Source organism: Nannobrachium achirus (genome assembly GCF_963921795.1).
Source record: "Nannobrachium achirus genome assembly, chromosome: 9".
NCBI classification, from domain to species: domain Eukaryota; kingdom Metazoa; phylum Chordata; class Actinopteri; order Myctophiformes; family Myctophidae; genus Nannobrachium; species Nannobrachium achirus.
This window is the reverse complement of record NC_137818.1, coordinates 54060989-54088729: the sequence shown is the minus strand read 5'-3', so window position 1 is coordinate 54088729 and position 27741 is coordinate 54060989. Positions and strand designations below refer to the sequence as shown.

The 27741-nt window shown below is 42.7% G+C and overlaps 1 protein-coding gene across 1 annotated transcript; it reads right to left on the bottom strand.

The window, feature by feature from the left end:
- Positions 1 to 460: 460 nt before the first annotated feature.
- On the bottom strand, positions 461 to 23624 carry LOC308291141 (sodium- and chloride-dependent GABA transporter 1-like; the record flags this gene model as incomplete). The annotated part of the gene is made up of 14 exons (XM_080733084.1): positions 461 to 946; positions 5165 to 5332; positions 6426 to 6526; positions 7685 to 7787; positions 9633 to 9764; positions 13027 to 13139; positions 14399 to 14523; positions 16526 to 16629; positions 17122 to 17256; positions 20374 to 20506; positions 20942 to 21051; positions 21777 to 21877; positions 22491 to 22622; positions 23387 to 23624. 14 exons carry the CDS (start codon positions 23622 to 23624, stop codon positions 461 to 463), a joined length of 2181 nt encoding a protein of 726 aa, XP_080589210.1.
- Positions 23625 to 27741: the final 4117 nt, after the last annotated feature.

The window sequence follows — 27741 nt, the reverse complement described above, 5'->3', positions numbered from 1 at the left end:
CGTATGATGTCAATTTTAGTCACTAACTTCATCTACTATATTCACACTGTATTTACTTGTTTCATGAAAGATATTCAACAAATTGCTATTCTATTCTCTGTTTTTTTCTTTTCTCACAGTATCACACAGTATGTTTTACATTTTTTTTCCTATGGTATTCTTTTTCTTTTTTTTTAATGGTAGTATTTCTGAACACTAACAGTCTTTGATTTTTGTATTCGGAATGCATACCAATAATGAGACACTATTGGCTTGGTTTTACAAATGCAAAAAATTAAAACAAGTTTATTTTTTTGTTTGTTTTTTCTCTTTTTAAAGATTTGTTTTGATCACATATTTCCCCTGGAGGTAGGTGAATCAATTGAAATCTTGGAAGTCCTTTGTATAATGTTCTCACTTTTTTTTTGTCTACCCTCTCCAGCTATAGGGTTCTTCTCTCCGCGTTCGTCTTTTTTTTTTTTTAGACGTTGGCCTCGGCGTTGGTCAAGTTGGAGGTCGGGCTTGTCGGGTTGGGGGGAATGACGGGCACTGTGGGGGCGGCCACGGCCGGGTTGGGGGGCGGTGGGCTTACGGGGCTGGTCGCGGTGGCGGGGTTAGCCGGAGCGGCTGCGGTGGTGCTACTGGTGGTGATGGTGGTGGTGATGACGGAGGTTGGACTGGCTGCTGGGTTCACAGGACTGGTAGCGGTAGCAGCGGCGGCTGCCGGGGGAGGAGCTTGGGCGGCTGGGTTAGCCGGGGCCGTAGGACTGGTGGAGATGACGGCTGGAGCCGCGTTGGCGGTAGCGGGGCTGGTAGCGGTGGGCGCCGGCGCTGCCGGGCCAATAGGGCTGGCGGGGTTGGTGGGGCTAGCTACGTTGGCGGCGCTGCTTTCTGCTGCCTGTTGCTCCGGGCCGTTCTCCTTCCGCCGGACCTGCAGCGCAGGAGGCTTGAACATTATCCGGAGTCGCTGCGGGAGAGAGAAACATAATTACAATTAGCATTTACAGCTAGATGAGAAAACCATATTGGCCTATAAATGAAGCGTCAGCGTTAGTTTATGCAGGACACGGGAGTCGTTCCGCCCAGCAGTAGTCAGCTGTCAGTCAGCTCTGTTCTCATACCTCATTATCATATCTGCTGGTCATTACGTCACATTACTGCCATACTTCTCAATCAGTAGAGAAGGCTCCTTTAAATACGGCTTGCTTTCTCTACCTATGCTTGGTTCCAAAGCTTCGGAATCAATCACTACTAGCTGCCTCATCCACCCCAGCCTCCACCTTTGCACGATCAGTATGGCTACGCTCAAATACTTGTGATTGTCTGATTAAGTTACATGTCCATGTTGTTAAGCTCAAATACTGTGATTCGACTCGAAGTCACATGTCAATGTATTGCTATTGTTCTGCTATTGTATCCCTACTGCTTAGCGTTCCCTGATTTAGCTTAGCAAAATTCAGGGAACATCTCCAAACGCGGAGCCCATTAACACCAAGATTAACTGTATTCCATTTATGCAATAAGACGTGAGTGTTCCTGACTAAACTGACCAGCACATTGTTTAAAAAAAAGTCTTGTGAGTGTCTCCTTCTGTTGAGGAAGAGGAAATTGCAGCGATGTCTGAACTATAACAAAGATGGTAGCACATCTAGTGGAAGCCCCCAGAACCGCAGTACAACAACGAAGCTGCTGTCGCCTGGTGGTCAAATCTGAGATTGCAGGACTTCCACATTTAAAACCCTTCTGCGGATGCTTCTATCGTCTGAAACACTACTGGTTGCCTTTGAACCACACAGGTTAGATAATCTCGGTTATGTTCTTATTGAGCACAGCTGCAGCAGGTCTTTGGTCTTCAGTCACAAACCTTTGAGTAGGATTTATTTCATGCATTTATTACAAAAGTGCCCTACTGTATGCTAAAGAAAACCTAGAAACTGGCAAGCCAGCCATTGTACATATTGGCTGTATGCAGGATTCAATGCAGCATGGTCCAAAGCCCCGTTTTCACAGGGCCGAAGTGCAGGAAGTATAGTGAAAATGTTGAAGTTGACATGTGAAAACGGTCACTGTTCTTACGTGGTGGAAGTTTTGGCATTCAAAATATTACGGCTAGCTACCTAGAATTTCTCTGAGAAGTAATGGAACTGAGCCGTGTGGCGTTGTATCAGTGATGCTTTGTGGACATCAATTCCATGTTTGGGGTTTCAGTAATTTGATCTTACCAGTAAGACTCCCTAATCGGGAGATAAGCAACCGTCAGGTTGCATGTATACACAAATTGGCCTGTAAGTGGCATTGGTTGGTGTGTGGGGGGATGTGCGTGGCAAATGTATTGCATAGGTAGGGCCAGAGAAGGTGGGGTTTAGCTGTAATGGGGTGTTGTTGAAGTAGTAGGGGAGATGTCGGTACGTATGTAGGTGGAGCCCATTGAAAGAATTTGTTGAATCTAACCTAATGCAGTGAAATAGATACATTATGGTATTTAAAATGGGATCCATGCTCAGCACTGCACAAATAAAGTCACTGGATTGGTTTAAAGATGGGGCTTTGGGGGAGTTAAGATTTCAGAATCTAAAAAAAAAACAAAAAAAAACACTGGTGTCTACATGACAAAAAAGAGACACTGGTGTCTACTGTCTACATATTGACATGAAAGAGACAGAAGAGAAAGTGGTATACAGTCTGCTGGGGAATTAAGGCCACTGTGGCCTCAGGTCATGCAATTGGTTTGAGGGGCACAAGGCCAAACTGAGGGGCAACGGCGGCCATGGCCTCCATGAAATTCCTGCCTGGTCTTGGCCATATGTGGAGCGTGACATGAGGTGTGACTGACTGACGCACATGAGCTGCAGGTTTTCATAGTAAATACGATCTACGGTTGCAACAAGTCATTTTATGGTTGGCTGTGCATGGGTGTCACACTCTATAAATAACCGATCTACAAGCTCTGTGTACAACAAATCTCCGGCACCGATCGAAGTGAGACTATGCACACACACTACCTGGCCAGAGCAGAATCTCTGCCCCAGATTTTTCTCATCACCCACCAGACGGCAGATTTATGCAAAATAAATGTCTTGATATTACTCCTATAGATTTTGTCCAAACGTCACGCAAATCGGTAGACATTACCTCTATAGTCATGGGATCAAGACAGATCTGTCCGATTCATTAGCCAATCAGGATGGATTAGGAAAAATCTGACAGATCGGTCTTGATCACATGACTATAGAAATAATAATGCACCGATAAGCCTCATAGTGGCGCTATAACAGTCCGATTCACGTTTTTGCTTATAACTAGACCTGATTGTTGTGAAACTTTGCACACACACTCCCTAGAGGCCAAGGGAAAAATCTCTGCCCTGCATTTAATTTTCACATCAGCTTTTTATAGTGTAACCAGGAGGCCGATTTTGACAAAATATATATATATTTTTGATATTATTTCAGATTTTGTCCAAACATCACGTCGATTTTTCATATTCCATCCTGACTGGCTAAAATTGGCATCCAAAGTTTGCAGGAGTGGCTCATTTTGAACAAAATGCAGTGCCCATTTGCCGTGAGATTTTGCACGCACATTCCCACTAGGCCGAGGAAGAAATCACACCCTTTTCACATTGTCCTGTCAGCACCACCGGGAGGCCAATTTTAGCAAAACCTTTTTTTATTACTCATATTTTGTGCAAAGATCACGCAAATCGGTACACATTAACTATCTGTATAGTCATGCGATCAAGACGGATCTTTTTCCGACTTTTCATTTTCCATTCTGCGATTGGCAAAGATTGGTCGCTTTGAACAAAATGCCTCAAATCATGAACACAGTGTCGGATTGCCGTACAAGGCAGAGGAAGAAATTGTCTGACACTATAACAACAAGCCATTTCACATTAATAACAATACTATTAACTCAAACACAAAACTATATACCACAGTCTCACAATTAAATCAACATATTTTGTCTGTAGGCCTACAATAACTTCATCAACATTAATCCCTCAACTTCTACAGAGTCTCTATTCACTTCTAAAATGACTGAATTCCAAACATTGCTGGCCCACAATAAAAGAGACCTGTGCTCCGACGAACACTTTTTCTAGTTTGCTCTTTTTCAGTTACGTATGTCTGACTGATGGTAATAACTATTTATCTATTCATTTTTACACATTGGTATCGGAGGATCAGTAGGCCTACTCAGCATACAGTAGAGTCTAGACCAGTGGTTCTCAAACAGGCCGCGACCGCTAAAATAATGATATTTCAACTGGGGACCCCCCATCCTGAGGAGCACTAAGCGTTGAGGCATTACATTTTGTATAACACGGTTCTATTGTGAAAATAGCCAATCTCTATGCAAGTTCAGATGGGATCAGGTATCAGGAAGGGGAAAAAATGGAACATCTCTTACTTATCATCGATCTATACCATTTCGTCACTGTCGAGCAGAAACCTTGTATCTCCCAGTTTCAAATGAGTATGTTTTTTGGTAAAGTTGCTATATGTATTTCTCTGCTGACATAAGCAGGAAAAAGGCAATTGCTTATTTAAAATGTTATTATATTCAGACGGCTAACCATGCTTCCTAAAGAAATGTTATCTCTGTGACAATTCCTGGGGCCACAATCTGCCTCCAAAACTATTATTTTTATCTGTGAGAAATTCTGTCATTGGTCGATAGACAGATAGCCTGCCCTGCTTTTAACCAATCAGGGTCGCCTCTTGTTTGGATTGGTTAGACCTGTCTGTCAATCCTTTTAGCCCCAGGTCAGCTGGTTCATGCACCAATGAGCTGCTAGTGACAGAGCTTCTTACAGATAAAATAATAGTTTTGGAGGCAGACTGCGGCTCCTAGAAGGGCCACAGAGACTAGATTTTTTTAGGGAGCATTGTTAGACGTCTCAATATAAGATAAAAAAAAAAAAAAAAAAAAAGCATTCCTGCTTATGTCAGCAGAAAACTACATATAGCAACTTTAAAGCCCTACTTCATTATACTAAAGTGTCGCACAAAAATTGTGAAAATAGCCGATCTACAAGCACACAACGCCCTGTCCAAGCACACAATCTGCTGTTTTCACTAGTTTAAATCATTTTTAAAATTATAAATACAAAACGAACGGTTTGGGACATACAAGGTTTTCACCCGACAATGACCATTTCATATCTACAGTGTGTTCTTACCTCCTTGAAAGTGCCCTTGAGGCCGAAGTACATGTAGACCATGTACCCTGGAATGAGGACCATAGAGGACAGAGCCATCAGCCAGCCCACTCCCTGGCCCCAGCCCGGGAACACGTAATCTCCCATGGTGAGTGGAACCATTTGTACGGCGCTGAACAAGAACACCCCCTGTGGGAGACATGGGGACACGCGTTACGCCCAATTTGTTCTCCGCCCGTACGACGAAGGATAAATCAAGAGCCTCGTGTAGTCCCTGACATTCGCTAATTCCAGGGCAGTGTCGTCTCAAGGGGTGATTTTACACTTCAGCTCCGTTGCCGGGGGGAACGTTGCTACGCTCAAAATAGCTGATCTACAAGCTCACGACGCCGCCGCAGTGCAACGCACTGTGTGCTTGTAGATCTGCTGTTTTGGGCGCATATACCAGTGGTGGAAAAAGTACTCGCATTTTTGACTTTTACTTAATTAATAAGGCAATGTAGAAATACTCTGTTAGGGTGCCCTCACACCAAAATACCTAGAGTGGAATCCGCCAATGCATTTCAATGAGAATGGAGTGTTTTTTTGCCAGTAGAGGATTTCTGCAAAAAAAAACAAAAAAAAACGCTCCATTCTCATTGAAATGCATTGGCGGATTCCACTCTAGGTATTTTGGTGTGAGGGCATCCTAACAAGTTAAAGTCCAGGATTAAAAATGTACTTGAGTAAAAGTACAAAAGTATTGGCATCAAAATGTACTTAAGGTACCAAAAGTAAATGTACAAAATGTTTGAAAATAGCCGATCTACAAGCTCACAACGTGTCACATCTCAACACGTTGTGAGCTTGTAGATCTGCTATTTTCAAATAGCCTGTGTAGAAAATTAGGCTAATGTGGTTCATGTATGTTTTATAATATAATAATTTATACCCGCAAAGTAAGTAGTAACTAAAGTTTTCAAATAATTGTAGTGGAGTAAAAGTACAATATTTGGATCCCAGATGTAGTGGAGTAGAAGCAAAAATATTGGATATTGTAAATACTCAAGTAAAGTACAAATACCTCGAAATTGTACTTAAGTACATTACTTAAGTAAACGTACTTAGTTACTTTACACCACTGTGTTTTGGGCGCGAACCACGGGCGCTGAACCGAGTATAAATACGGCACCGGGCCTGACATGACCCGAGGCACGTAATATTGACTCGACTTCATTGTTTTCATGTCTTTCATGTCGTGACTGAGCGTGGTAGGATATTGGATTTCTGGGGGAGCACTCACGGCCACGATGAGAGGGGTGAACACCGTCCAGCACAGCTTCCACCAGATGCAGGGCCTGTGGCCGATCATCTCCTCGATGTTGTCGTAGAACTTGTCACAACCTGAGAGAGACAAATGAAAAGGACGATGGAAAAATATTCATAGCCAATTTATTTCAATTTGCCGCCGGCGTGCCATGCATGACGATGACTTATATACGCCTGAGTAGTTCTCGGTCGCGCGCCCGCGCGCTGCGCTGAAAGTCGCAGATCTACGAGCTCCCGCTGCAACGCAGCGTGACACAGTCTACAGCTTGTAGATCTGCTGTTGTTGGTGCGCGACACCCGCCGCACGAATATGTCTCAATCAGGCGCTGAGATGAGGCAGAGCACGGTAGCGCCGATGGTGTCATTGAGGACGAACAGCGTTTGAAGTTGTGTTGATGTTGTTCGAGACGCGTGAGGTTAATGCATCATTTAACCTGTTTCTTCACCGTCTCAGTTTGGTAACAGAAGGAAAGCGGGTGTCCTAATTATCTGCTGAGGTGCTATATAGGGCTGACACAATTATTACATAATCGCCTAATCGCAATTATTTGACATAATCGCGTTTATTTTTCATAATCGTCATAAATATTTCAGTAATTTCTTTGTATATTTAGGTTATGTGTCATATCTGCCATGTGCAACTTCAAAGCCTAAAAGCCAAACAGAAACGTAATTGTCAACGACAAAAACACAATTAAATGGTTAACCGCAATTATTTGAGTGACAATTAATCGTCATGTCAAATTTCATAATCGTGACAGCCCTAGAAGCAATTCATCAAGTAATCAAATAATAGATTAATTTCTGAACAGAATTTATTTTTTAAATAATTGGTTTATCATGCGTCTGTAAACATGACCAATTATGCTAACTTCACCAAAATATGAATGCAAAAAATATATATATATCTTTACTGCATACATATTAAGACATATCAAGATGTTTGGGTTATGAAAATGTCCCATGGTTTTGCACATTGCTACATACAGTATACTAGGCCCAATCCTTTTTTTTCTCGCTACACCAAATCTCTTTGACAAAAATAGCTGATCTACAAGCGCACGCGAGTCGAAACGCGACGAGTTGTAAACGCTGCAGATCTGCCATTTCCATTGAACGTTCATCTGTAATGACATGCCCATAGGGGCCGCGCGGGCTGAAGTGGTTAATGGATGATGAATGCACTGTGATGCTTAGTTGCTTCACTGATGCAGTGATGATGCTGCTACACACCGTAGAACCAGGATATGGAGATGCACTCGAAGAACACGAGGAACAGCAGACACATCCCACTGGCAGAGTAGTAGTCGAACAGCTTGAAGACGTAGATGCCTCCCTGGTTACACACGCACGCACGCACGCACGCACGCACGCACGCACGCACGCACGCACACACACACACACACACACGCACACACACACACACACACACACACACACACACAGGCACACACACACACACACACAGGCACACGCACAATGCAAAACAGACACCCATGTCATGTCTGACTGTGGACAGCATTCGCTGGCACAAGCGAAAAGGAAATGCCAAAAGGGAAACTGTCCGTAAACATTTACATCTGCTCGCTCTCACTGCCATATGCATGGGTTTGATGACATATTTCAAGCACATTACCTTCTGATATGGGTCAAATTTGTCTGCTGTACTTGCCCGGTTTGATCATTAACCGTTTAAGCCTTATGAGGTTTGTAACCCAAGTTTGGCAGTTGGCACATTTCCTGGGGCAAGCTGCCCAGATCACACATGTCACATGTGTCTTCTTATTTTTTCCCTCTCAAAAAAACGCCTGCAATGTAGTGCATTTGAAACTACATTGCAGTGCACATCATGGGGTGATCACTGCTTGCCTCCTGTGAATTGTTTTATTTAAATTTTTGTTTATTTTCTGTTTATTTCGTTGCTGAGTGAGGTCAGCAGACAAAAGTGACGTGAGTGAGATGAAAAAAAAACAGGTGAAATGTGCCAATCTCAACAGGAAACAACAGTATAAAATGAAGAAACCTCTGTCTGTCCGAAACCACGTTTTCTCCTCAGTGGATTGACCGATTGATCTGAACTTGCACACAGGCATTGGCCATTGGCATGATATGAAGGGAGTGACCAAGCCAGTTTTTCATTTCCCCCAAGTATTAGCGTTTTAATGCACTTTTAGTCTAGTTTTATTCAACTAAATTCTACAGTTAATTTTATACTAAATCCTATTGGCAGGCCTCGATGCCGTACTAATGCCTGCTTCATACTTAGCCGTGTGCCGAAAATAGAACAAAATCTACAACAGCGTGACGCCCATGCACAGCCAAGCATAAAATAACTTCTCTCCACTGTCTTCTCCACACGCCCCTCCCTGTAACATTTTTGTTTTTATCTGTTGATGAAACTCTCTGTATATTTAGTCATACCTTTAATCATCATATAGAGGTGGGGTGTTTGCGAACGAATCGAGTCTTTTGAACGGCTCTTTGTAAAGAACGATGGGATCCGGTTAGCAGTAGGGAGCCGTTCCTTTCTAATGAACATGTGGTGGGAAAAGTCCTCAAATTCTTTATTCAAGTAAAAGTATCAACGCTGCAATGTAGAAATACTCTGTTACAAGTAGAAAGTAGTAAAAGCTGTCTGCTGTACTTTCCTGTCCAGTTAGCTGTGTGTTGGACAGGCCGATGATGTAGGACAGTGGTTCTCAACCTGTGGGTCGGGACCCCCAGGGGGGGTTCCCAAATTATTTTGGGGGGGGTCTCCAGATGATTAACTTAATGTGCAACATTGTTTTCTCTCTCAACATGATTAACTTAATGTGCAACATTGTTTTCTCACTCAACAGTAAACGAACCAACAACGTCTGAGTGTATAGACTGAGGGTATATGTACATTTCTAATGTGACAATTTAAGGACTTTTTAATAACTCTAAAATGACAGATCAAACCAATCAGCAAAATTGTCAAATATTAGTGGCCGAAATTTTGAAAATAGCTGATCTACATGCTCACAACATGTGAGCAATATTTTCACAATAGAACCATGTTATACAAAATGTAATGCCTCGACTCTTAGTGCTCGTCAGGGTGGAGGGGTCCCCAGTTAAAATATGATTATTTTGGGGGTCTCGGCCTGAAAAGGTTGGAGAACCACTGTTGTAGGACAGCAGACACACTGTCAGTTACCTGTGTGATGTTGGACAGGCCGATGATGTAGGACACCAGGCACACGGCGGCGATGAAGAGCTCTCGTCGTCCTCTCAGAGCCCGGGGAAACTCATCCACCAGAGCCGTGATGAATCCCTCCACCGTGCAGAACTGTAGCGGAACAGAACACACAACACAGAACTGATTCACTACACATAACCACTGGTTCGTGTACTGTGGTTAAATCATTTAAAGGGGCCCCACCATGCTTTTCAAAATATATTTTTTATATAAATATTGGTCCATAATACGGTTTTATACAGGTTTTAGACTAAACAACCACTCGGATATTGAAATGTCATGTTCTGTCTGTCTAATTCCAAGCCGTTTCAGATGCAATACCAAAATGCCCTTTGTTGGCAACGGGGCGCTGTCTTTGGGCTAAAATGTAAACGATACAGAGAATATTAGAGAACCACGATGAGAACCATGTAGAGTCAATCGTAATCTTCTCTGTATCGTTCCAATTTTAGTACCACTTTACCTCATGGTTCCACCTCATATACTGTATATAGTCTCAATAGAATATAGCCTCCCAAAAAGCACCGCCCCCTTCTCGAGGGGGCCCAATAGGAAATGAGCCCCCTGTGACATAGCATGGGGCCGATTTCAAAAGAGGACCGTTCAGACACGCCCATTCAGAAAATCATTGAAATGAAAGGTAAGGTTTAGAGTTAATGGTTTTTTTGGGGAGCTCGAAGAGACACTGGGAAGACCAAAAAACAAGACAAAAATTAATAATTCATGGTGGGACCCCTTTAAATTAAATAATCTCTCTGTAATGGTCAGGTCTCTCAACTAGTCAGTATTATCAGCCGATCCACTATGAATCACCCCATTCAATGGAGAGGAATTACTACCAAATGTCCCCATTCCATGGGGTGGACTTGTACCATCTCTACAACCCCACTCACCCAGTCAAGTGATCTGTCTGCGGACAAAACATGATTTACGATTCTGTCCATCAAAGAATCGAACGGCACTGAGTTGGCCCGAAGTGGACTTCGCGGCGTTCACCACAGCGACTCGCTCGCTTGAGCTCACTCAGAAGTTGCCTCTCGTGGCTCAAGTCCGCTTCAGACGGGGCGCAGTTTCGCTTCATTCCAACCAATCAGAAGAAGGTATGGGCGGTCCTTGGCGTGATTATGAGAGGGCTTGGGGAGATCGTACAAGGCCCTACTACAGTAGATCGGGTGCTTCTGTACAGCAGTGGTTTTCAACCAGTGGTCCAGGGACCACCAGTGAGGAGGTTCCAGGTGGTCCCCGGCTAAATAATGGATCTTTAACTCTTGAGATTTAAAATGGACCCATTTGGTTTCATTTTATGCTCTCAGGAGTTAACATCTATTGTACAATCTCCTAAACATCTGTATCACTTAATTTACAAGAAGTCTACACAATTAGAGAATAAAATAATTGTTATTCTCTGTTTATCTCTCCTGTGGTTGTGGTACCACATCAATACAGCATGGAAGTGTGGACAAAATCGTATCCAACAATAACAAAATATTCCAAGCTTTGGGTCTGAGAGGCTAGATCTTGTAAAATGTTGGTCTGCGGCTCAAATGACGAGTAGATAATGGACTTTGATGTGAAATAGGCTGAAAACCACTATTCTTTCTTCTGCACACAGTAAAAAATCCTCTGGGTTAATACACTCTGGGTCGTTAAATGAACTGGGAAGGCTTCAGACTGGCTAGCCTCGTCCCAACAGTGAACCTGACAGACAATGACAGATTACTGTGCAGGAAACCGTGGAACATAACAGGCAGCATAATCTTCTGACTAACCGCTGTATCTTCGTGGACGCCATCTTCCTAGCAGCTCTGATAATATGCAAAGGAGCCATTACTATGACACTTATTATCGGTTCATGATTTATTGGGGGGGGGGGGGATGCTGCCAGGCGGGAGAACCTAGTGTGAAGCTACATTTCTAGCCTTGAATACAGACAAATCTGCCAGTGCGATATTTTTTTAATGGGGAAACCAAACCTTGTAAAAATAGTGAAAATAGACGACCTGCAGGCTGACAATGGATCGCGATGTGATGCATTGTGAGCTTGTAGATCTGCTATTTTAAAAGAATTCGTGATTTCAACATGGAGATGTTGTTTTTCTACCCGACGATGCAGCGATATCCTGGGTTTTATGGCTTTGTTCACGTCTAGGGCAAATCTGATTTGTTCCTCAGATCTGATCTTTAGGACAGCCTTGTTTTGCAAGTGATTGGATGGGATTTGCATGTTCAGACATCGTCGACCTATCTGCCCTTGTTACTGTGCTAATTACGTAATGACATCGACGTGAGTTTAATCGTCACTGTCGGGCAGAAATCTTGAATCTCCAAGTTTCAAATTTGTATGTTTTTTTCACAAAGCACTGCTTCATCATACAAGGCTGTCGCATTAATCTAGTGAAAACTGCCGATCAAGCTACAATCTTTTGTCGTCATTCAAACTTGACACAATAACAATCTGATTCTAGTCTGGATAGGCCAAAGAAATTTCTAGATTTGGGCTACCGGTCTGCATAGCCTATTTGGCTTGCAACCCGATAACACCGCGGATCACACATGGAAAATAAAGAATAAACACAGATATTGGTACCCGAGGGCACTGTCGTCGAGTGACAGAGATGCGTTAAAAAGACCTGACAGCGAATGTCACAGTGCGACTATATCCGTCCGCACGGAGCAAGCCGCACGCTTATCATGCGGAGGGAGAGAGCAAGCAGATATGCAGGGGCGTCGCACCAAATTCTGGGCCCTGGGTACAAGGATGCACTCACATTTTGTGCTTTAACTGTTGAAAAATATCAGATATACAAGCTCACAGATATACAGATATACAATCTCAGCTATAATTCAGCTATTTTTGAAAAATCGTGAAAATGTGTGCGGAGTCTGAATATTTCAAATCCTTTGAAGGTTTTTTGAAAAAAAAAAAAAAGCTATGTTTCTATGTCAGTGGTGTTCAAACCTTTTCATGTGAAGCACCCCCAAAATGACATGTATTTGGCCATGGACCCCCATCTCAAAATATTTAGTTCCAGGGACCCCCCCAGAAGCAAAATCTGAGTTACAAATGTTCGCTTAAAAAATACACGTATTCAAAGATTTGCCCACATTTTCACGACTTTTCAAAAATAGCAGATCTACAAGCTCACAACACGGCACCAAGTGCTGCGCTGTGAGCTTGTATATCTGCTATTTTTCAATAGCTAAAGTATAAAATAATTAAGGCCCCTCTTCCACCTTGGGCCCTAGTAACTCAGTCCCACTTTTCTCCCCCTTGTGACGCCCCTGCAGATATGTACCTGCAACGACGTGCATATTGAGGTCAAACCACTAGAGGAGCGAGGGAGAGGCTCACCTGGCTGTCGATCCCCAGCATCAGCAGCATGGAGAAGAACAGGATGGCCCAGAGAGGAGACACTGGTAACTGGGTCACAGCCTCTGGGTAGGCCAGGAACGCCAAGCCAGGCCCTGGGAGAAGACGCGCACACACACACACACACACACATGCACATGCACACACACACACACACACATGCACACACACACACACACACACACACACACACACACACACACACACACACACAGGAAAATCACAGTTCTTCTCATGTAGAACCCGTTTGCAGGCACGTGCACACGTTACATCAAAGAGGGCTTGAGCCCCTGCCCTTTTATCCATCTGTAAGAAAGTGCCCTCTCCAGACCTGGAATGCAGTTTTTACTATAGTGAAAGAAATGCAAATAGCATTCAAGAGAATTGCCTTGTCCAAACTTTCCTGAACTTGAATTCAGCATCTTACGTTGAAAGAATTGCCCTCTCTGTGCAGAAATCCATGCCGTTGCGCCACATCTCCAGTATTGACTTGATTATGCTTAGTTCAGTGTGGTATCAAGCCCTGAAAATAGCCGACTTCCAAGCTCACAACGGGTCGCAGCGCGGCGCGTTGGAGGTCTGCTATTTTCGATGTTTTCACAAAAGACCCCTTTAGAAATGTCAGCCCCTGCCCGGTTGTGAAGCTGTGTAGAAGCACTCTGTACTAGTGCTCTGTAGTAGCATCCAGTTAACCAATTATAAGCCTAATTATAGTTTGTTGAGCAGGGACCCCCAGGGGTCTGTCCTGACCCCTGGTCATTTCAAGAATCCTTCAGTTTGATATGCATTAGGCCACGAACCGCCCATTTGATACAATTCTTTATTTATGGGACCCATATCTACACTGGAAAATCCTCAGTGTTTATTTTACTCTGAGACTGTACACATTTGTACTCGCTCAGAGTTACGGACCCGTAAGGGTCCATTATGGACCCTTGGTTGGACCCTTGGTCTCTGGAGTTGACGTTGACAAACACCAAATCTCCTATTTTTGGCCAAATGAAGGACATATTTGTACTTTATACTGAAAAAATAACATTGATAGTGGAAGTAGCCGATCTATAAGCTCACAACGCGTTGCATCGCGACGTGTTGTGAGCTTGTAGATCAGCTATTTCCACTATTTTTTAAATGTTTGAACATATATTAAAAAGAATTATGACGATTATCACAAAATGATTGCGAATATGTCAAATAATTGCGATTAGACGATTATGTAATAATTGTGACAGCCCTAAGAAGAGGTATTGAAAACTCCCTGTGTCTAGACTGGAGTCTAGATCAATAACACCGCTCCGTGCGACGATCAAACCGTTTTCCGGTGGAAGGCGTTTTGACGGATTGAGGTACTCACCCGACGCCGCCACGTCCGCGATGGTCCTCTTTGTCACGTGCGCCATGAAGCCCACGATGGAGAAGATGACGAAGCCGGCGAACATGCTGGTGCACGAGTTGATGAAGCAGACGATGACAGAGTCTCTGGGGGACGGGAGAAACATGAAAACAGGGCCTTGTTGTCAGAGCTGGAAATCATTTTTTTTCCTTGATCTCCTCCAGCTATCATGGCCCGACTGAGGGGAGTGAAATTCCTGCCTTGTTGCAACGGCTGAGTGAACACATCATCCCCGCTGCCAGCCTCACTATCAACCACACAATTTCTCAGGCAAAATGTAGCCCTTTTCCGTATAGTGTAGGGCATTCACCAAATATTCCTATATTCGAATATCAAAGTCACTATTCGACATTGTTCACCGAAGTCGAATATTCGCTTATTTTTTTTTTTTTATTGTTTTCTCTTTTAGGGCATTCACCAAATATTTGAATATTTGAATATCAAAGTCACTATTCAACGTTGTTCACCGAAGTCGAATATTCGCTTATTTTTATTTTTTTATTGTTTTCTCTTTTAGGGCATTCACCAAATATTTGAATATTTGAATATCAAAGTCACTATTCAACGTTGTTCACCGAAGTCGAATATTCGCTTATTTTTATTTTTTTATTGTTTTCTCTTTTAGGGCATTCACCAAATATTTGAATATTTGAATATCAAAGTCACTATTCGACGTTGTTCACCGAATATTCTTTTTTTTTTTTTTTTTTTTTTCTTTAAAAAAAATATAGTTTATAAAGCTTGGCTAGATACAGTAGGAAGTCATACGAATGAGTTGTCAATGCCCCTGGTGGATGCATTTGTTAATGCTCTATACCAGGGGTTCTCAAACCTTTTTAGACCGTGACCCCCAAAATAAACATATTTGAACTGGGGACCCCCACCCTGACAAGCACTTGGAATTGTAGGTATTACATTTAATGTGACTCGGTTCCGCAGATAAATATTGTGAAAATAGCAGAGCTACATGCTCATGCGTTGTGAGCATGTAGATCGGCTATTTTCACAACGTTCGCCTCTTGTACTTAATATTTGACAATTTGGCCATTCCTGTCGACTATTCGAATACTTTGAGGTAGAATAATTCAAATACTAAAAATCACTATTCGTGAATGCTTTAGTACAGTGAAATGCAATAAAAATATTAATTGTGTGGATCCTTGATTTGATTATACGACCGAGCCCGGATAAAACAAGTGCAACGTGAGGCTCAGTGCTTCTGCAATTGATAAACAATTTGTACGCTCCGTGCCCACGGAGAAGAGGCTCTTTCGGCCCCTGCGGACGTGCCACGATATTATGCACCCCCCGGAGCAGCTCTCAACACGTTTTATTGTTATGTCCCTGCTCGCAGAAAATGGAATCTCGGTCTAATAATGGCCTATAGCCTTGGCAGCATGGACTTAATAAGGATGTTTAATAATGGCCTATAAGGCTGGCAGTGCAATTTCCATGTTCATTAACCACTTGTTAAGGATTTGCATCAACGTATTAAATACAGCTTTTTTTTTAACAGGTATGCATTTGTACACTCGCTGTGGACTCGGGGACTGTGGACTCGGACTCCTAATATGCCATAGTGTCCTAGTAAATCAGTGTCATTCTTATTCTGAGATTGGACATTCAGTAATTGGGTGTTATGGTCAAAATAAGAACATTACAGTGGAAAATCTCAAATTTGCCACGGACAAGGCAAAGCCTTTACCACAGACACATTTGTCTGTGTATCTGTATGTACATGTTGGTGGACCCCTGGAAATACATATAATTTTGGGGGTCCTTCACATGAAAACGTTTGAACACCACTGACATAGAAACATAGGTTTTTCCAAAAAAACCTTAGAAGGATTTGAAATATTCAAATAAAAAAAATAAAAAAAGCAGATTTTCAAACTCGCAGCACGGCACTCTGTGCCGCGCTGTGAGCTTGTATATCTGCTATTTTCCAATTTTTAACAAAATAATGCGTAATAATGCGTTCCCTGTCTAAATGGGTCAAACACCTCCCCTTATGAAGAACATTCATGGGGGGCCCGCAGTGAATCCTTGTACCCAGGGCCCAGAATTTGGTGTGACACCGCTGCTTACCTGTACACGTTGTTATTGAAAGGGTTGTAGCTGCCCAGAGCAATAAGAGAGCCCAGACCCAGGCCGTAGGAGAAGAAGATCTGGGTGGCTGCGTCCAGCCACACCTGCAGGAGGTGGAGGACAGCTAGTAAGCTTCCTGGTCAATCAGACATCCATGTATTCATCTACCCAAGTATAGTGGTCGCTTTTCAGGGCAGAAACCTTGCATAGTATCTCCTCTTTAACATTTATGTTATACCTCCTGCTGGAGTAGCAGAAATGGCTGATCTACAAGCTCACATCAGCTATTGTGGGGGGCATTTTTGAAAGCTTCTGAATTTGAATTATTAATATATATATAATATAATATATATATGCCCAAAGTATTTACAGTATGTACGGAGGCCAGGTTGAAAGTGGTCACCGTAGGTTTGTCTGTGGGTTTTATAAATATTTAACCAGTATTAACAAGTATATAATTACTATATTGGATCAATGGATCCAATATAGTTATATAAATATAAATAACATTTCCTTAAATGTTACAGTTTTGGACATGCAAGGTTTCCAGCTGAAAGCAACATCAATGTGTTTTTTTGTTTTGTTATTTTTTTTACCTCAGATTCCTTGAGCTTGTTAAAGTCAGGCGTGATATAAAAGAGAATTCCCTCTCTAGCTCCGGGTAGAGTCACCCCGCGGATGAAGAGGATGAACAGCATGAAGTAGGGATAGGTGGCTGAGAAGTACACCACCTAGGAACAGGTCAGAACAAAGCATCAGACATGTTAATAGTGTTGCATTGCGAGGGTGCACTCAGGGGCGTCACAAGGGGGGGGAAAGTGGGACTGAGTTACTAGGGCCCAAGGTGGAGGGGGCCTTATTTTATACATTAGCTATTGAAAAATATTTTTGAAAAGTCGTGAAAAATGTGTACAAATCTTTGAATACATGTATTTTTAAGCGAACTCAAATTTTGCTTCTGGGGGGTCCCTGATACTTAATATTTTGAGATGGGGGTCTGTGGCCAAATACATATAATTTTGGGGGTCATTCAAAGACAAATTTTCACGATAAAAAAAAAAATAGCAGATCTACAAACTCGCAGCGCGGCACTTGGTGCCGCACTGTGAGCCTGTATATCTGCTATTTTTCGATAGCTAAAGCACAAAATGTGAGTGAATCCTTGTACCCAGCCCTACAACCGATCTCTAGTCAAAAAGAGCAGATCTGCAAATGTTGTCTAATGTTCAGGATGCTGGGGTGCAAGCGGTTAACAAAAGTGGCATTTTAAGAGTTCTAAGCATATTTTGATATGTTTTTAATCCCAATTATTTTGGCCAATAATCGGGACATGACCTTTTTACATCGTCCCATCCCTAATTCTGAGTGTTAATTGAATCCTCAGTGTGTACAAGTGGACCCCCTTTTACACTCTGTATTACATTAACGCTCCTTATTTTTTTGCTGTGCACTTGCAAACGATGCGCGGCAGAATTAGCACATTTGCAATTCAGACACCATTCGGGGGAAAACAAAAGGCCTCTTCATGAGGGCTTTAAAAGGCTTCAGTATCACACAGTCAGAGACAACATATAACGGGTTAACAACCATTTCCAATGTACTGAAGCTTTCATTTCATTAAATTCTCCCTCTTTCTCGCTTTTTCCCCACACTCTGCTAGGGATTGGACGATACGCGATATTATCGTTTATGGTGATAAAAAACACTCACGATAATTGTATCGTGGAGATTTAATTTATCGTGACATCGTCCTCCGTCATGCACTGGGATCAATTCACCTTTTATTTGCCGAGCTGCATATCCTCTATAATTGGTAAAAGGTACTTATAATATACGTACTTGATACAGTCTTTTTTTCACTCTATCGAATGTCTTTGCCAAAAATTAGCTGATCTACAAGCTCACAACGTGACGCGTTGTGAGCTTGTAGATCTGCTATTTTTGGGCAAACGTTCCGCCCCAGGATAATGGATTTTGATTATCGCGATAATATCGTAAATCACGATTTCTTTTGTCACAATAATCGTGATATGAAATGTTCACATGGTCCCATCCCTACACTCTGCATGATATTCATAGGCAAAATGTGCAAAAGGGATTGGCTATTTTGTGACCAAAAGACATTTTATTTGCCGTGGTCACATGGCACACACATGCAGGGCTTTTCGTCATGGCAGCGCTGGGGAGGGCAACCGGCTCAACAGGACGACAGTGTGGCACAGTGGCGTCAGTTCAGAAAAAGCTAAGGTATGGCAACATGACTGGTGTCTTGCACGCGCGCGAAGGCCATACCTTAGCAACAGGCATGATATATTTATTTTAAGAAGTACATTTTATTTTCCCCCCCGTCTCTACGGTTTCTTGGGCTGGATATGGCAGCCTGGAACGGTTGTTCAAGTGCAGCTAAACTTGGCATGTTAGTAAACGTGCCGCAATTAACAATAATGCATTGCACCTGTGCAGCTGACCTGCGGAACCTGGGAATATACCATTCTGTCAAGATGGGGAGAATACAAGTGTGATAATTATAATACCTTGTTAAAGTGACCATTATTTGTGGTTATTTTACTGTAATTTTTAAAGCATGGATTTAAATGTAAAAGTAACTTTTATTTTCCTCCCTGGACCCAGGGTATGGCAGCTGCATACCCCTGCCATACCCAATTGACGCCCCTGGTGTGGCGTTTGGCTGCGTGTCGCTGCTGCTCATATCATGGGTCCACACACACAGCACAGAGAGCTGTCAGGAGGATTGGAATTAGAGGAAGCTGCCATGAGACTGCACTGGATTAGAGGGAGTGTTTGATGTCTCCACTCCTCTACAGAACTGGAGAAATCAATCTGGACAATTATACTCTGCTGCTGCGATCTAAATGAGTGATGGTGTGATAGGAGAATGATGTGTTCGGCATGGCTGTGAAACAACTGAACCCTGTTGAAAATAGGGCATTCACCACATATTCGAATATTCGAATATCAAAGTCACTATTTGACGTTGTTCACCGAAGTCAAATATTCACGTTTTTTTTTTTTTTTTTTTCTCTCTTTAAAAAATATATAGTTTATAAAGCTTGGCTAGATAGGAAGTCATAAGAATGAGTTGTCAATGCCCCTGGTGGATGAATTTGTTAACGCTCTATACCAGGGGTTCTCAAACCTTTTTAGGCCGTGACCCCCAAAATAAACATATTTTAACTGGGGACCCCCACCCTGACAAGCACTTGGAATTGTAGTTATTACATTTAATGTGACTCGGTTCCGCAGATAAATATTGTGAAAATAGCAGATCTACATGCTCACAACGCCTCGCAACGCGAGGCGTTGTGAGCATGTAGATCGGCTATTTTCACAATGTTTGCCTCTTGCTTATCTAATATTTAATTTGAATACTAAAAAATCACTATTCGTGAATGCCCAACACAGATGAGGGCTTGGGGCGATATTATGGACAAAATCTAATCGCAACATTTATTTTACCAAGTACCTCGATATCGATATGGTGATGAATCTGTTTTCTTTTACGTTTTTTCCAAAAAAAATTCAAAGATAGTGAAAATAGCTCACCGCACGTCGCATCACTGCACGTGGTAAGCTAGTAGATATTTTATATATTGTAGATATACACTGTATTTTTGACCATTTCTGATATTTATTTAAAATAAAGAATAGTATGTAAAACCAGGAAAGGCCTGGCCTTTTGCCCTATCAATACATTTAAATTACAATATTCAAAAATCTAAAATCCCAAACGATATCTATAGACGCATATCACGATATCTAGTCGTATATCACGATATCGCTATAACATTGATATATCGCCCAGCCCTAGTTTAGAAATCAAACCTCACCTTCCCTGTCCAGGCAACCCCTTTCCAGATACAGAAGTACACAAGGACCCAAGCGATGGCCAGCGTTATTGCCAGTGGCGCTCGGATCTGCCCTGGTTTTTCCAAGCCGTCGGTCATCTGATGCATGTTGCGCCTATAAGATAAGAGCGGGCAACAATAAGACTATTATACACACACAGGGAGATGGCTGTGGTGCAAAAATGGCTTCTCTTTTATGCATCTCAAGGAAGCATGCAGGCTAGGCCAGGCCTAATATCGTCGTCGTCGGGTGAAAACCTTGTATGTCCAAAACCGTTCATTTTGCATTTATCATTTAAAAATGATTCAAACTAGTGAAAACAGCCGATCTACAAGCACACAACGCCTCGCACCGTGAGGCGTTGTGTGCTTGTAGATCTGCTGTTTTCACTACTTTAGTTGCGATGGCCTTGTACGATGAAGCGGGGCTTTACTCTGCGAAAGAACATACAAATTTGAAACTTGGAGATACGAGGTTTCCACCCGAAAACAACGATATAATGTGCCGTTTCTGGAAGCGAGAGGAAGGTACAACAAGACGGTCTCTTACTCCCAGAACTCCACCACTGCGCTGGTCAGGTTGGTGGTGTCTACGATGCTGTAGTTGGTGTAGCAGTTCTCTGTGTTCCATGGGTTGTTGCAGGAGCTCCACGGAAGTGTCTGCATGAGTAACAAAACCAATGTTATGAGCAGTGAGTGGTGGAATAAAAGTACACACGTTTTACTACTCAACTAAAGTAAAAGATACCTCAAAATGTTGCTTAAGAGTACTTCACCACTTTTCAACCTATCTTCATATAATTGGTCTTCACAAAAAAATAGCTTTTCTTTTTTTTCTTTTTTTATTGGAGGGTTGTGGGCAGGTCAGAAACCCGTCGTCTTGTGACATCATCGATTGGGAATCCAAGCTAATAGAAAATACAGGCTTTCTACTCCTGAAAAGTTGCAATGTTAAAGTGGAAGCCATTGTTCTTGCGATAATAAAAATCGAAATATGTTTTTCAAAAATATTGATACTTTTTTGATTTTTTGGGGGAAAATGATGTCACAAGACGATGGATTCTGAACTTCCCACAGCTCTCCTAGGAGACTTGGACTGAGTAGAAAAAAATTGTGATATTTTATCATGAACATTAGCTGAGGACCTATTATATGAAGACAGGTTGAAAAGTGGTGAACTACTCCTTTAAGTACAGTACTTGAGTGAATGTAGCCTACTTAGTTACTTTACACCACTGGTTATGAGCTAGGGGTTTATGCTTCACTTGGCATTAGCATGCATGTTTCTAACTCTCTTCCCTGTGAGCTGGAAGGAAACTGGGAGCTCTAATCTTGATGGACAGTACGGTACGGTACGGTACGGTACGGTACGGTACGATACTCACAGTGGTGAAGGAGTTCCACAGGTAGTAAATGGCCCACGAAATGATGACAATGTAATAGATGTTAAGATAGAAGGACAACACGGCCGCCGCAAGGCCAACACCTATGGCACACAGAAGTGGATATAAGAGGTTATTGATGCAGACCAAAGTCTTCTTTCTTTTTTGTTTGTATTTATTGCTGATAATTAGGCGACAATTTAATATATGATTCGGGTTTAAATAATATAAGGACTAGGGCTGTCACAATTATTACATAATCGTCTAATCGCAATTTTTGGACATAATCGTGATTATTTTTCATAATCATCATAATCGTTTCCATGTTGAAAAATGTTCAGATATTTTTTTAAGTCAAAAATAGTAGAAATACCAGATCTACAAGCTCACAACGCGCCGCATCGTGACGCGTTGTGAGCTTGTAGATCGGCTATTTATTTCCGCTATCAATGTTCTTTTTTAAGTATAAAGTTGTCAGATATATCAGTCATTTCGTTGCATATTTAGGTTATGTGTCATATCTGCCATGTGCAACTTCAAAGCCTAACAGAAATGTAATTGTGAACGACAAAAAAAAAAAATTAAATCGTTAATCGCAATTATTTGAGTGACAATGAATCGTCATGTAAAATGTCATAATCGTGACAGACCTAATAAGGACAGTTTCTTGGCTTGTAGTTGTGGGTGTTTGCAACCTAGGGGAGGGTATAGGCCTACCTTTAAACACAGGGGCCAGCTTCCATACACCCAGCCCTCCAATTGACGTGTATTGACCCAGGGAAGTCTCCAGTAGAAACAAGGGCATTCCAGCGAATATGAGAGTCAAGAAATAGGGGATCAGGAAGGCCCCTGGCACGGACGAATGGGAACAGATAAGAGTCAAAGCGTGTCAATTATAAAACTGCACCAGTGCATTCTGAGCCTACAGCCCCATGCATGCAAAGTGTGAAGCATTATATTATATAGGGTTATGGATTCCTATTCTCTGCCACGTGATGGCGAGTTCTTATTATCTCCTAAGCCAGTGGTTTTCAACCTTTGCATACAATTCGGCATTTGAGCCAAGGACCACCATTTGATGAGATTTTACTTCAGCCAGCAACATTTTGTCAGCTTCCTCAATTCTATGCTGTAGGCCTATAAATGTTGGTACCATAGCAGGCAAACGTTGAGCAAAAATAACCATTCTTCTATACATTCTCTAATTGTGTAGACTTCATGTAAATGAAGTGATGCAGATGTTTTACAATCATTTGGTTTCATTTCACACTCTCAAGAGACTTAAAGATCTGTATGAGGGTCCATTTGGTTACCAACTCTCCATCATTTAGCTGGGGACCACCTGGATCCCCCCTCAAGGACCACTGGTGGTCCCCGGACCACTGGTTGAGAACCACTGTCCTAGGCAAGTTAAATATGACTTATGAGTGGCAGGACCTCAATGAAAATAAGGTATTTTTTTGGGGGGGGGGGTTATCCTTTTAGCACCTTTTGTAGGCCTATAAATCTGTATAACACAGTAGGCTATATGCCTACTTTTTTTTTCTTTCTTTTTTTGACAAACTGTTCATCAAGTATCAATACTTTATTATCATCATAATTATAATTTTTACCTCCACCGTTTTTTCCACACAGGTAAGGAAACCTCCACACGTTCCCCAGTCCAATCGCGTAGCCGACACATGAGAGGAGGAAGTCGAATTTCCCGCTCCACGTCTCCCTCTCCTTGATCTCCTTCTCCTTCTTCGGCTTGACGTCCAGCGACCCGGGCTTGTTGTCGCTGGCGTTGGCGGCCCCCACCTCGTTCAGCTCCGTCACCTGTCCGTCCGTCTTGGTGCCGTTCGTCGCCATGTCTCCTCTGGGCTTGGCGGCAGATGACCTGGGAGGACGGGGGGCTTCGGCACCAGTCCACGTAGACAGCAGCTTCGCGGTTGGTTTGCGACCGAACCTTTTGGACCAAAATGTTTTGGAAGAGGAGGAGGAGGAGGAGGAGGTGGAGGAGGAGGAGGAGGAGGGGGGCTGAGGCTGCCTCTACGCCGAGACAACGTACGGCTCGTCAGTCGCCGTTAACCTGGGGGAGCGTTAATAGAGCAAGAAGCGGTCGGTTTCTCTGGGAAAGCACTCAAACTGGGTTACATGATGAATGCCATAGCCTACAGTGATGGCTTGTTTTTCATAGAGGATGGATGGGGGGGAAGAAATACAGGTGAAACTAAAAAAGAAAAAAACGCAGACATTTTCCAATCTCCATCCATAATAGCATTTCACGAACGTCTGCATCCACGACGCCCCCCCCCCCCCTTTCCCTTGTTTTCTTATACTATCACTATACTATACTATCAACAATCACCATCAATCATCAATTAGACATTTGTCATATTAGACGTTCTCGTCAAACACAGTCCACCAGATTGCATATTATGAACTGACGCCAGGTAAAAACAAAATCAGATGAGCATTCTGCACACGTTGGTCCCTGGAAAAAGTAAACCTGCTACTAAAACAAGAAATTTAAAGACTAGTTCACACGAATGATATAGCAATAGCGAATGGGGAAAAAAACAACAACTTGCATGTAAATTCGAGCCAGCACCAAAACATGCACATCACGCGCCCCCATGCATGCAGGCGCGCCACAGAAATACCAAATAGCCAATTTAAGAAATTAAAACAATGTGTGTCCTATAGCCTATACCGACCAGCACCTGCAGAATCTTTTGTTCAATAATCATCCACACGTACAAGCGTCCATCCTTCAGGAACACAGAGGAGAAGAAGAACCCAAACGCATCGTGGAGACAAAGGAATGGCCAAAGCGTAAAGCTTTTACGCATGCATCGGGCAGGCAGCACGAAAACACCGACCCCAATTCCATCCGATTAATTGTCAACCAAACGCAGCATTACACACATGACAACGCGTCTACATGTCCGCACCGTGCGATATACACCAGGGACAGGCGTCAATTTGGTGTTTAATTGGCTATAACACATGGTCTGGTGCTCATCATTTATGTATAGGCTACTCACACACTGACCAGCTGCTATGTATTACTGACAGCTTCAATCTGAGATTAAACACCAACATCAATAGTATTATTATTGTGATTGTGCAATAAATGAATCGATCATTCATTTGCATCTCGTTAACGCCGAGAAGAATTTGTATGGAGTTCGTATATGCACGCACGCGCACGCACACACGCACGCACGCGCATGCACACACGCACACATACACACACAAACACACGCTCGCGCGCACACGCACGCACGCCAAAAAAAACAAATACATCCAGTTTACTCACAGATCTGTGTTGTCTGATGATGCCGCCGACGACGCACCTGCCACAAACACCGAAACGAGGTATAATCCGTAGATTCCCCCCGAGGTTGTAAACTTCCAGGTCTTGTAACATAAATGTGTTTTATTTCCATTAAAAGGGGGTGAAAGCACTTGGAGCGATGGTGAGGAGCGGACTCGACGCACGATATGTGTCCAAAGCTATAGGAGGAGCGAGAGAGAGAGAGAGAGAGAGAGAGAGAGAGAGAGCGCGCGCGCACGTATTATCCCGCTGCAGGGAGCTGTCCACTGGCGCTCGGTGCTGACGAGACGAGGTGGCTGAATCAACACGAGAGAAACGACTGTCTAACATCAACACAACCAGAAAACCAACTCCCATCTACATAGCGTCAATGTCATCTGAAAGTCGTCCCCCCTCCTCCTTTATGGACTGCATGCACAGCACAGGCACCCGCGCTTTAGTGTGTTCTTCCCTCAATATTTAATAATCATAACATTGTTTTTTTGCGTGTTTTTGTTGTTGTTGTCTGTTGCCTGTGAATGATGATCGATAACCAGGTGATCACATGGAACGGATATACTTTTGTCTCTCGAGCTCCCATTAACGATCAAGTTTGTGCACTGGCAAAGAAACTCACGGGGAATTTGGGGAAAAGGCTGCAGATGAGCGTTTGTAAGCGATTAATGGTTCAATTTGTCATCTGTGTGTTTGGAGAAGGTTTTTTTTCTCCCCCTTTTCTTTCCTCCAATACAGAATTGAAATGGGTAGGCTAATCACTGCTCCCCGCTCTGCGCTCCCATGCACCTCAACCTGATTGACACCCCCCCAAAACCTCCTCCCCCAAACGAAATGAATCTCGTTGTGCAAAATGGAAACATATTGAGGGCAGTGTAAGCACATGCAATTAACAATTCCAAACGAGCACATTTGGAAGGTGAGACATGAGCAGTTTAGCGGCTGTCTGCTTTCTGGCAAATGTGATAAGAGAGTCCGTCAATAAAGGGAGGGAACAGTCGCTATGGGTGTCTAAGTGTGTCTGTAATCGCCTATAAGCCCAGCGTCTCCAGAAATGAAGGGATGATGACAGAGGAATAAACTCGTGGACTAATCTTTATACTCACACATTTTTGAAAGACACCACTGCGTCAAGAAGTAAAGATCCAAGTGGGGAGAATTAAGAAAAGACGTTGAGATGTTTTTTCCCCCCCTTCTCTTGAGAGGAAAATTAAGGAGTCAAGGTGCTTGAGTCGAAGTCTGTGATTGACAAACCAAATGGAAAATAAGGAAGAAAGAAGAAAACAACTCTTTTTGGGCAAATACTTCTGGGAAGTTGTTAAAAGGTGAGTTATTGTTTTTTTTTTCTTTCTTCAGAACTTTATAGAGTTTTATGTTTCAAGCTTTATTGATCCCCTGAGGTAAATTCAGGTGTCATATATAGGTAGTAGGTACAGATAAGAGTATGGAGTCCAGTGCCAATAAAACAAGATAAGAATAAATATAAACATGTATAAACTGTAAATCTTATTATTGTTAGTTATATTTATAAAACTATACAGATTTAAAACATCTTCAAAGTAGAACAACAAGGTTAGTTCAAATGAATGTTTAGCATGAGTTATTTTTCTTCTGTTTAATGAGTTGTGGGGTGCATGAATATTGATGCTATGCTATAAGAGGTTGTTTTAACTTTTCCAGCAAATCCATCACCAAATGGCTGTATTTATTGTTAGAAAACATCCTATCACAGCGTATTATTACGCCATGTGGTTTAATTTGTTTCAAAGCATAATGCCATACAAATGTACATTCGTTATCCTCGTCTAATTTTTGTTTTCAAACTCCAGATTGCGTAGTTATTTTCAGTGTCTTTTGCTCATGCAGACACAGACAGACAGACAGACAGACAGACAGACAGACAGACAGACAGACAGGGAAGTGCAGAGAATGTTAGAGAGGCAGGGGCTGACATTTCTAAAAGGGCCTTTTGGTGAAAATATTGAAAATAGCAGACCTCGGCTATTTTCAGTACTTGATACCACACTGTACTAAGCATAAAAAAGGCAATACTGGAGATGTGGCGTACGGCATGGATTTCTACACAGTGAGTGCCATTCTTTCAACATAAGATGCTGCATTCAAGTTCAGGAGACTTTGGACAAGGCAATTCTCTTGAATGCTTTCTTCAGGTATGGCATGGAAAGAGGGCATTTGCATTTCTTTCACCATAGTGAAAACGGCATTCATGGTCTAGAGAGGGCACTTTTTTACAGACAGATAAAAGGCCAGGGGCTCAAGCCCCCTTTGATGTCTATGTGTGCACGTCCCTGGACAGATATACTTGGCTCAATGTCATTTTGACTGGGGTTGCTGTGACTTTGTTAACGGTGGAATAAATGGGCTGGCAATGCTCTGGTGGTACAAAGTTGAGGGGCATTAAGGCAACAGAGCAGCTACAGTGTGTGAGTGAGAGAGGGCACCAGATGGCAAACCCAATGAGGGGTGAACTAACCCACTAAATGATAGCACATGAAAATGCAGCATTTAAACTCCCATCTGGGGTAGCCGTCCCCTGCGGGACACACAGAGAAGAGTGTGAATCATGACACATATTTACACACCTGCTGACGGTGGTACGCAGACCGTGTCGGATGGGCTGGTGACATGCGT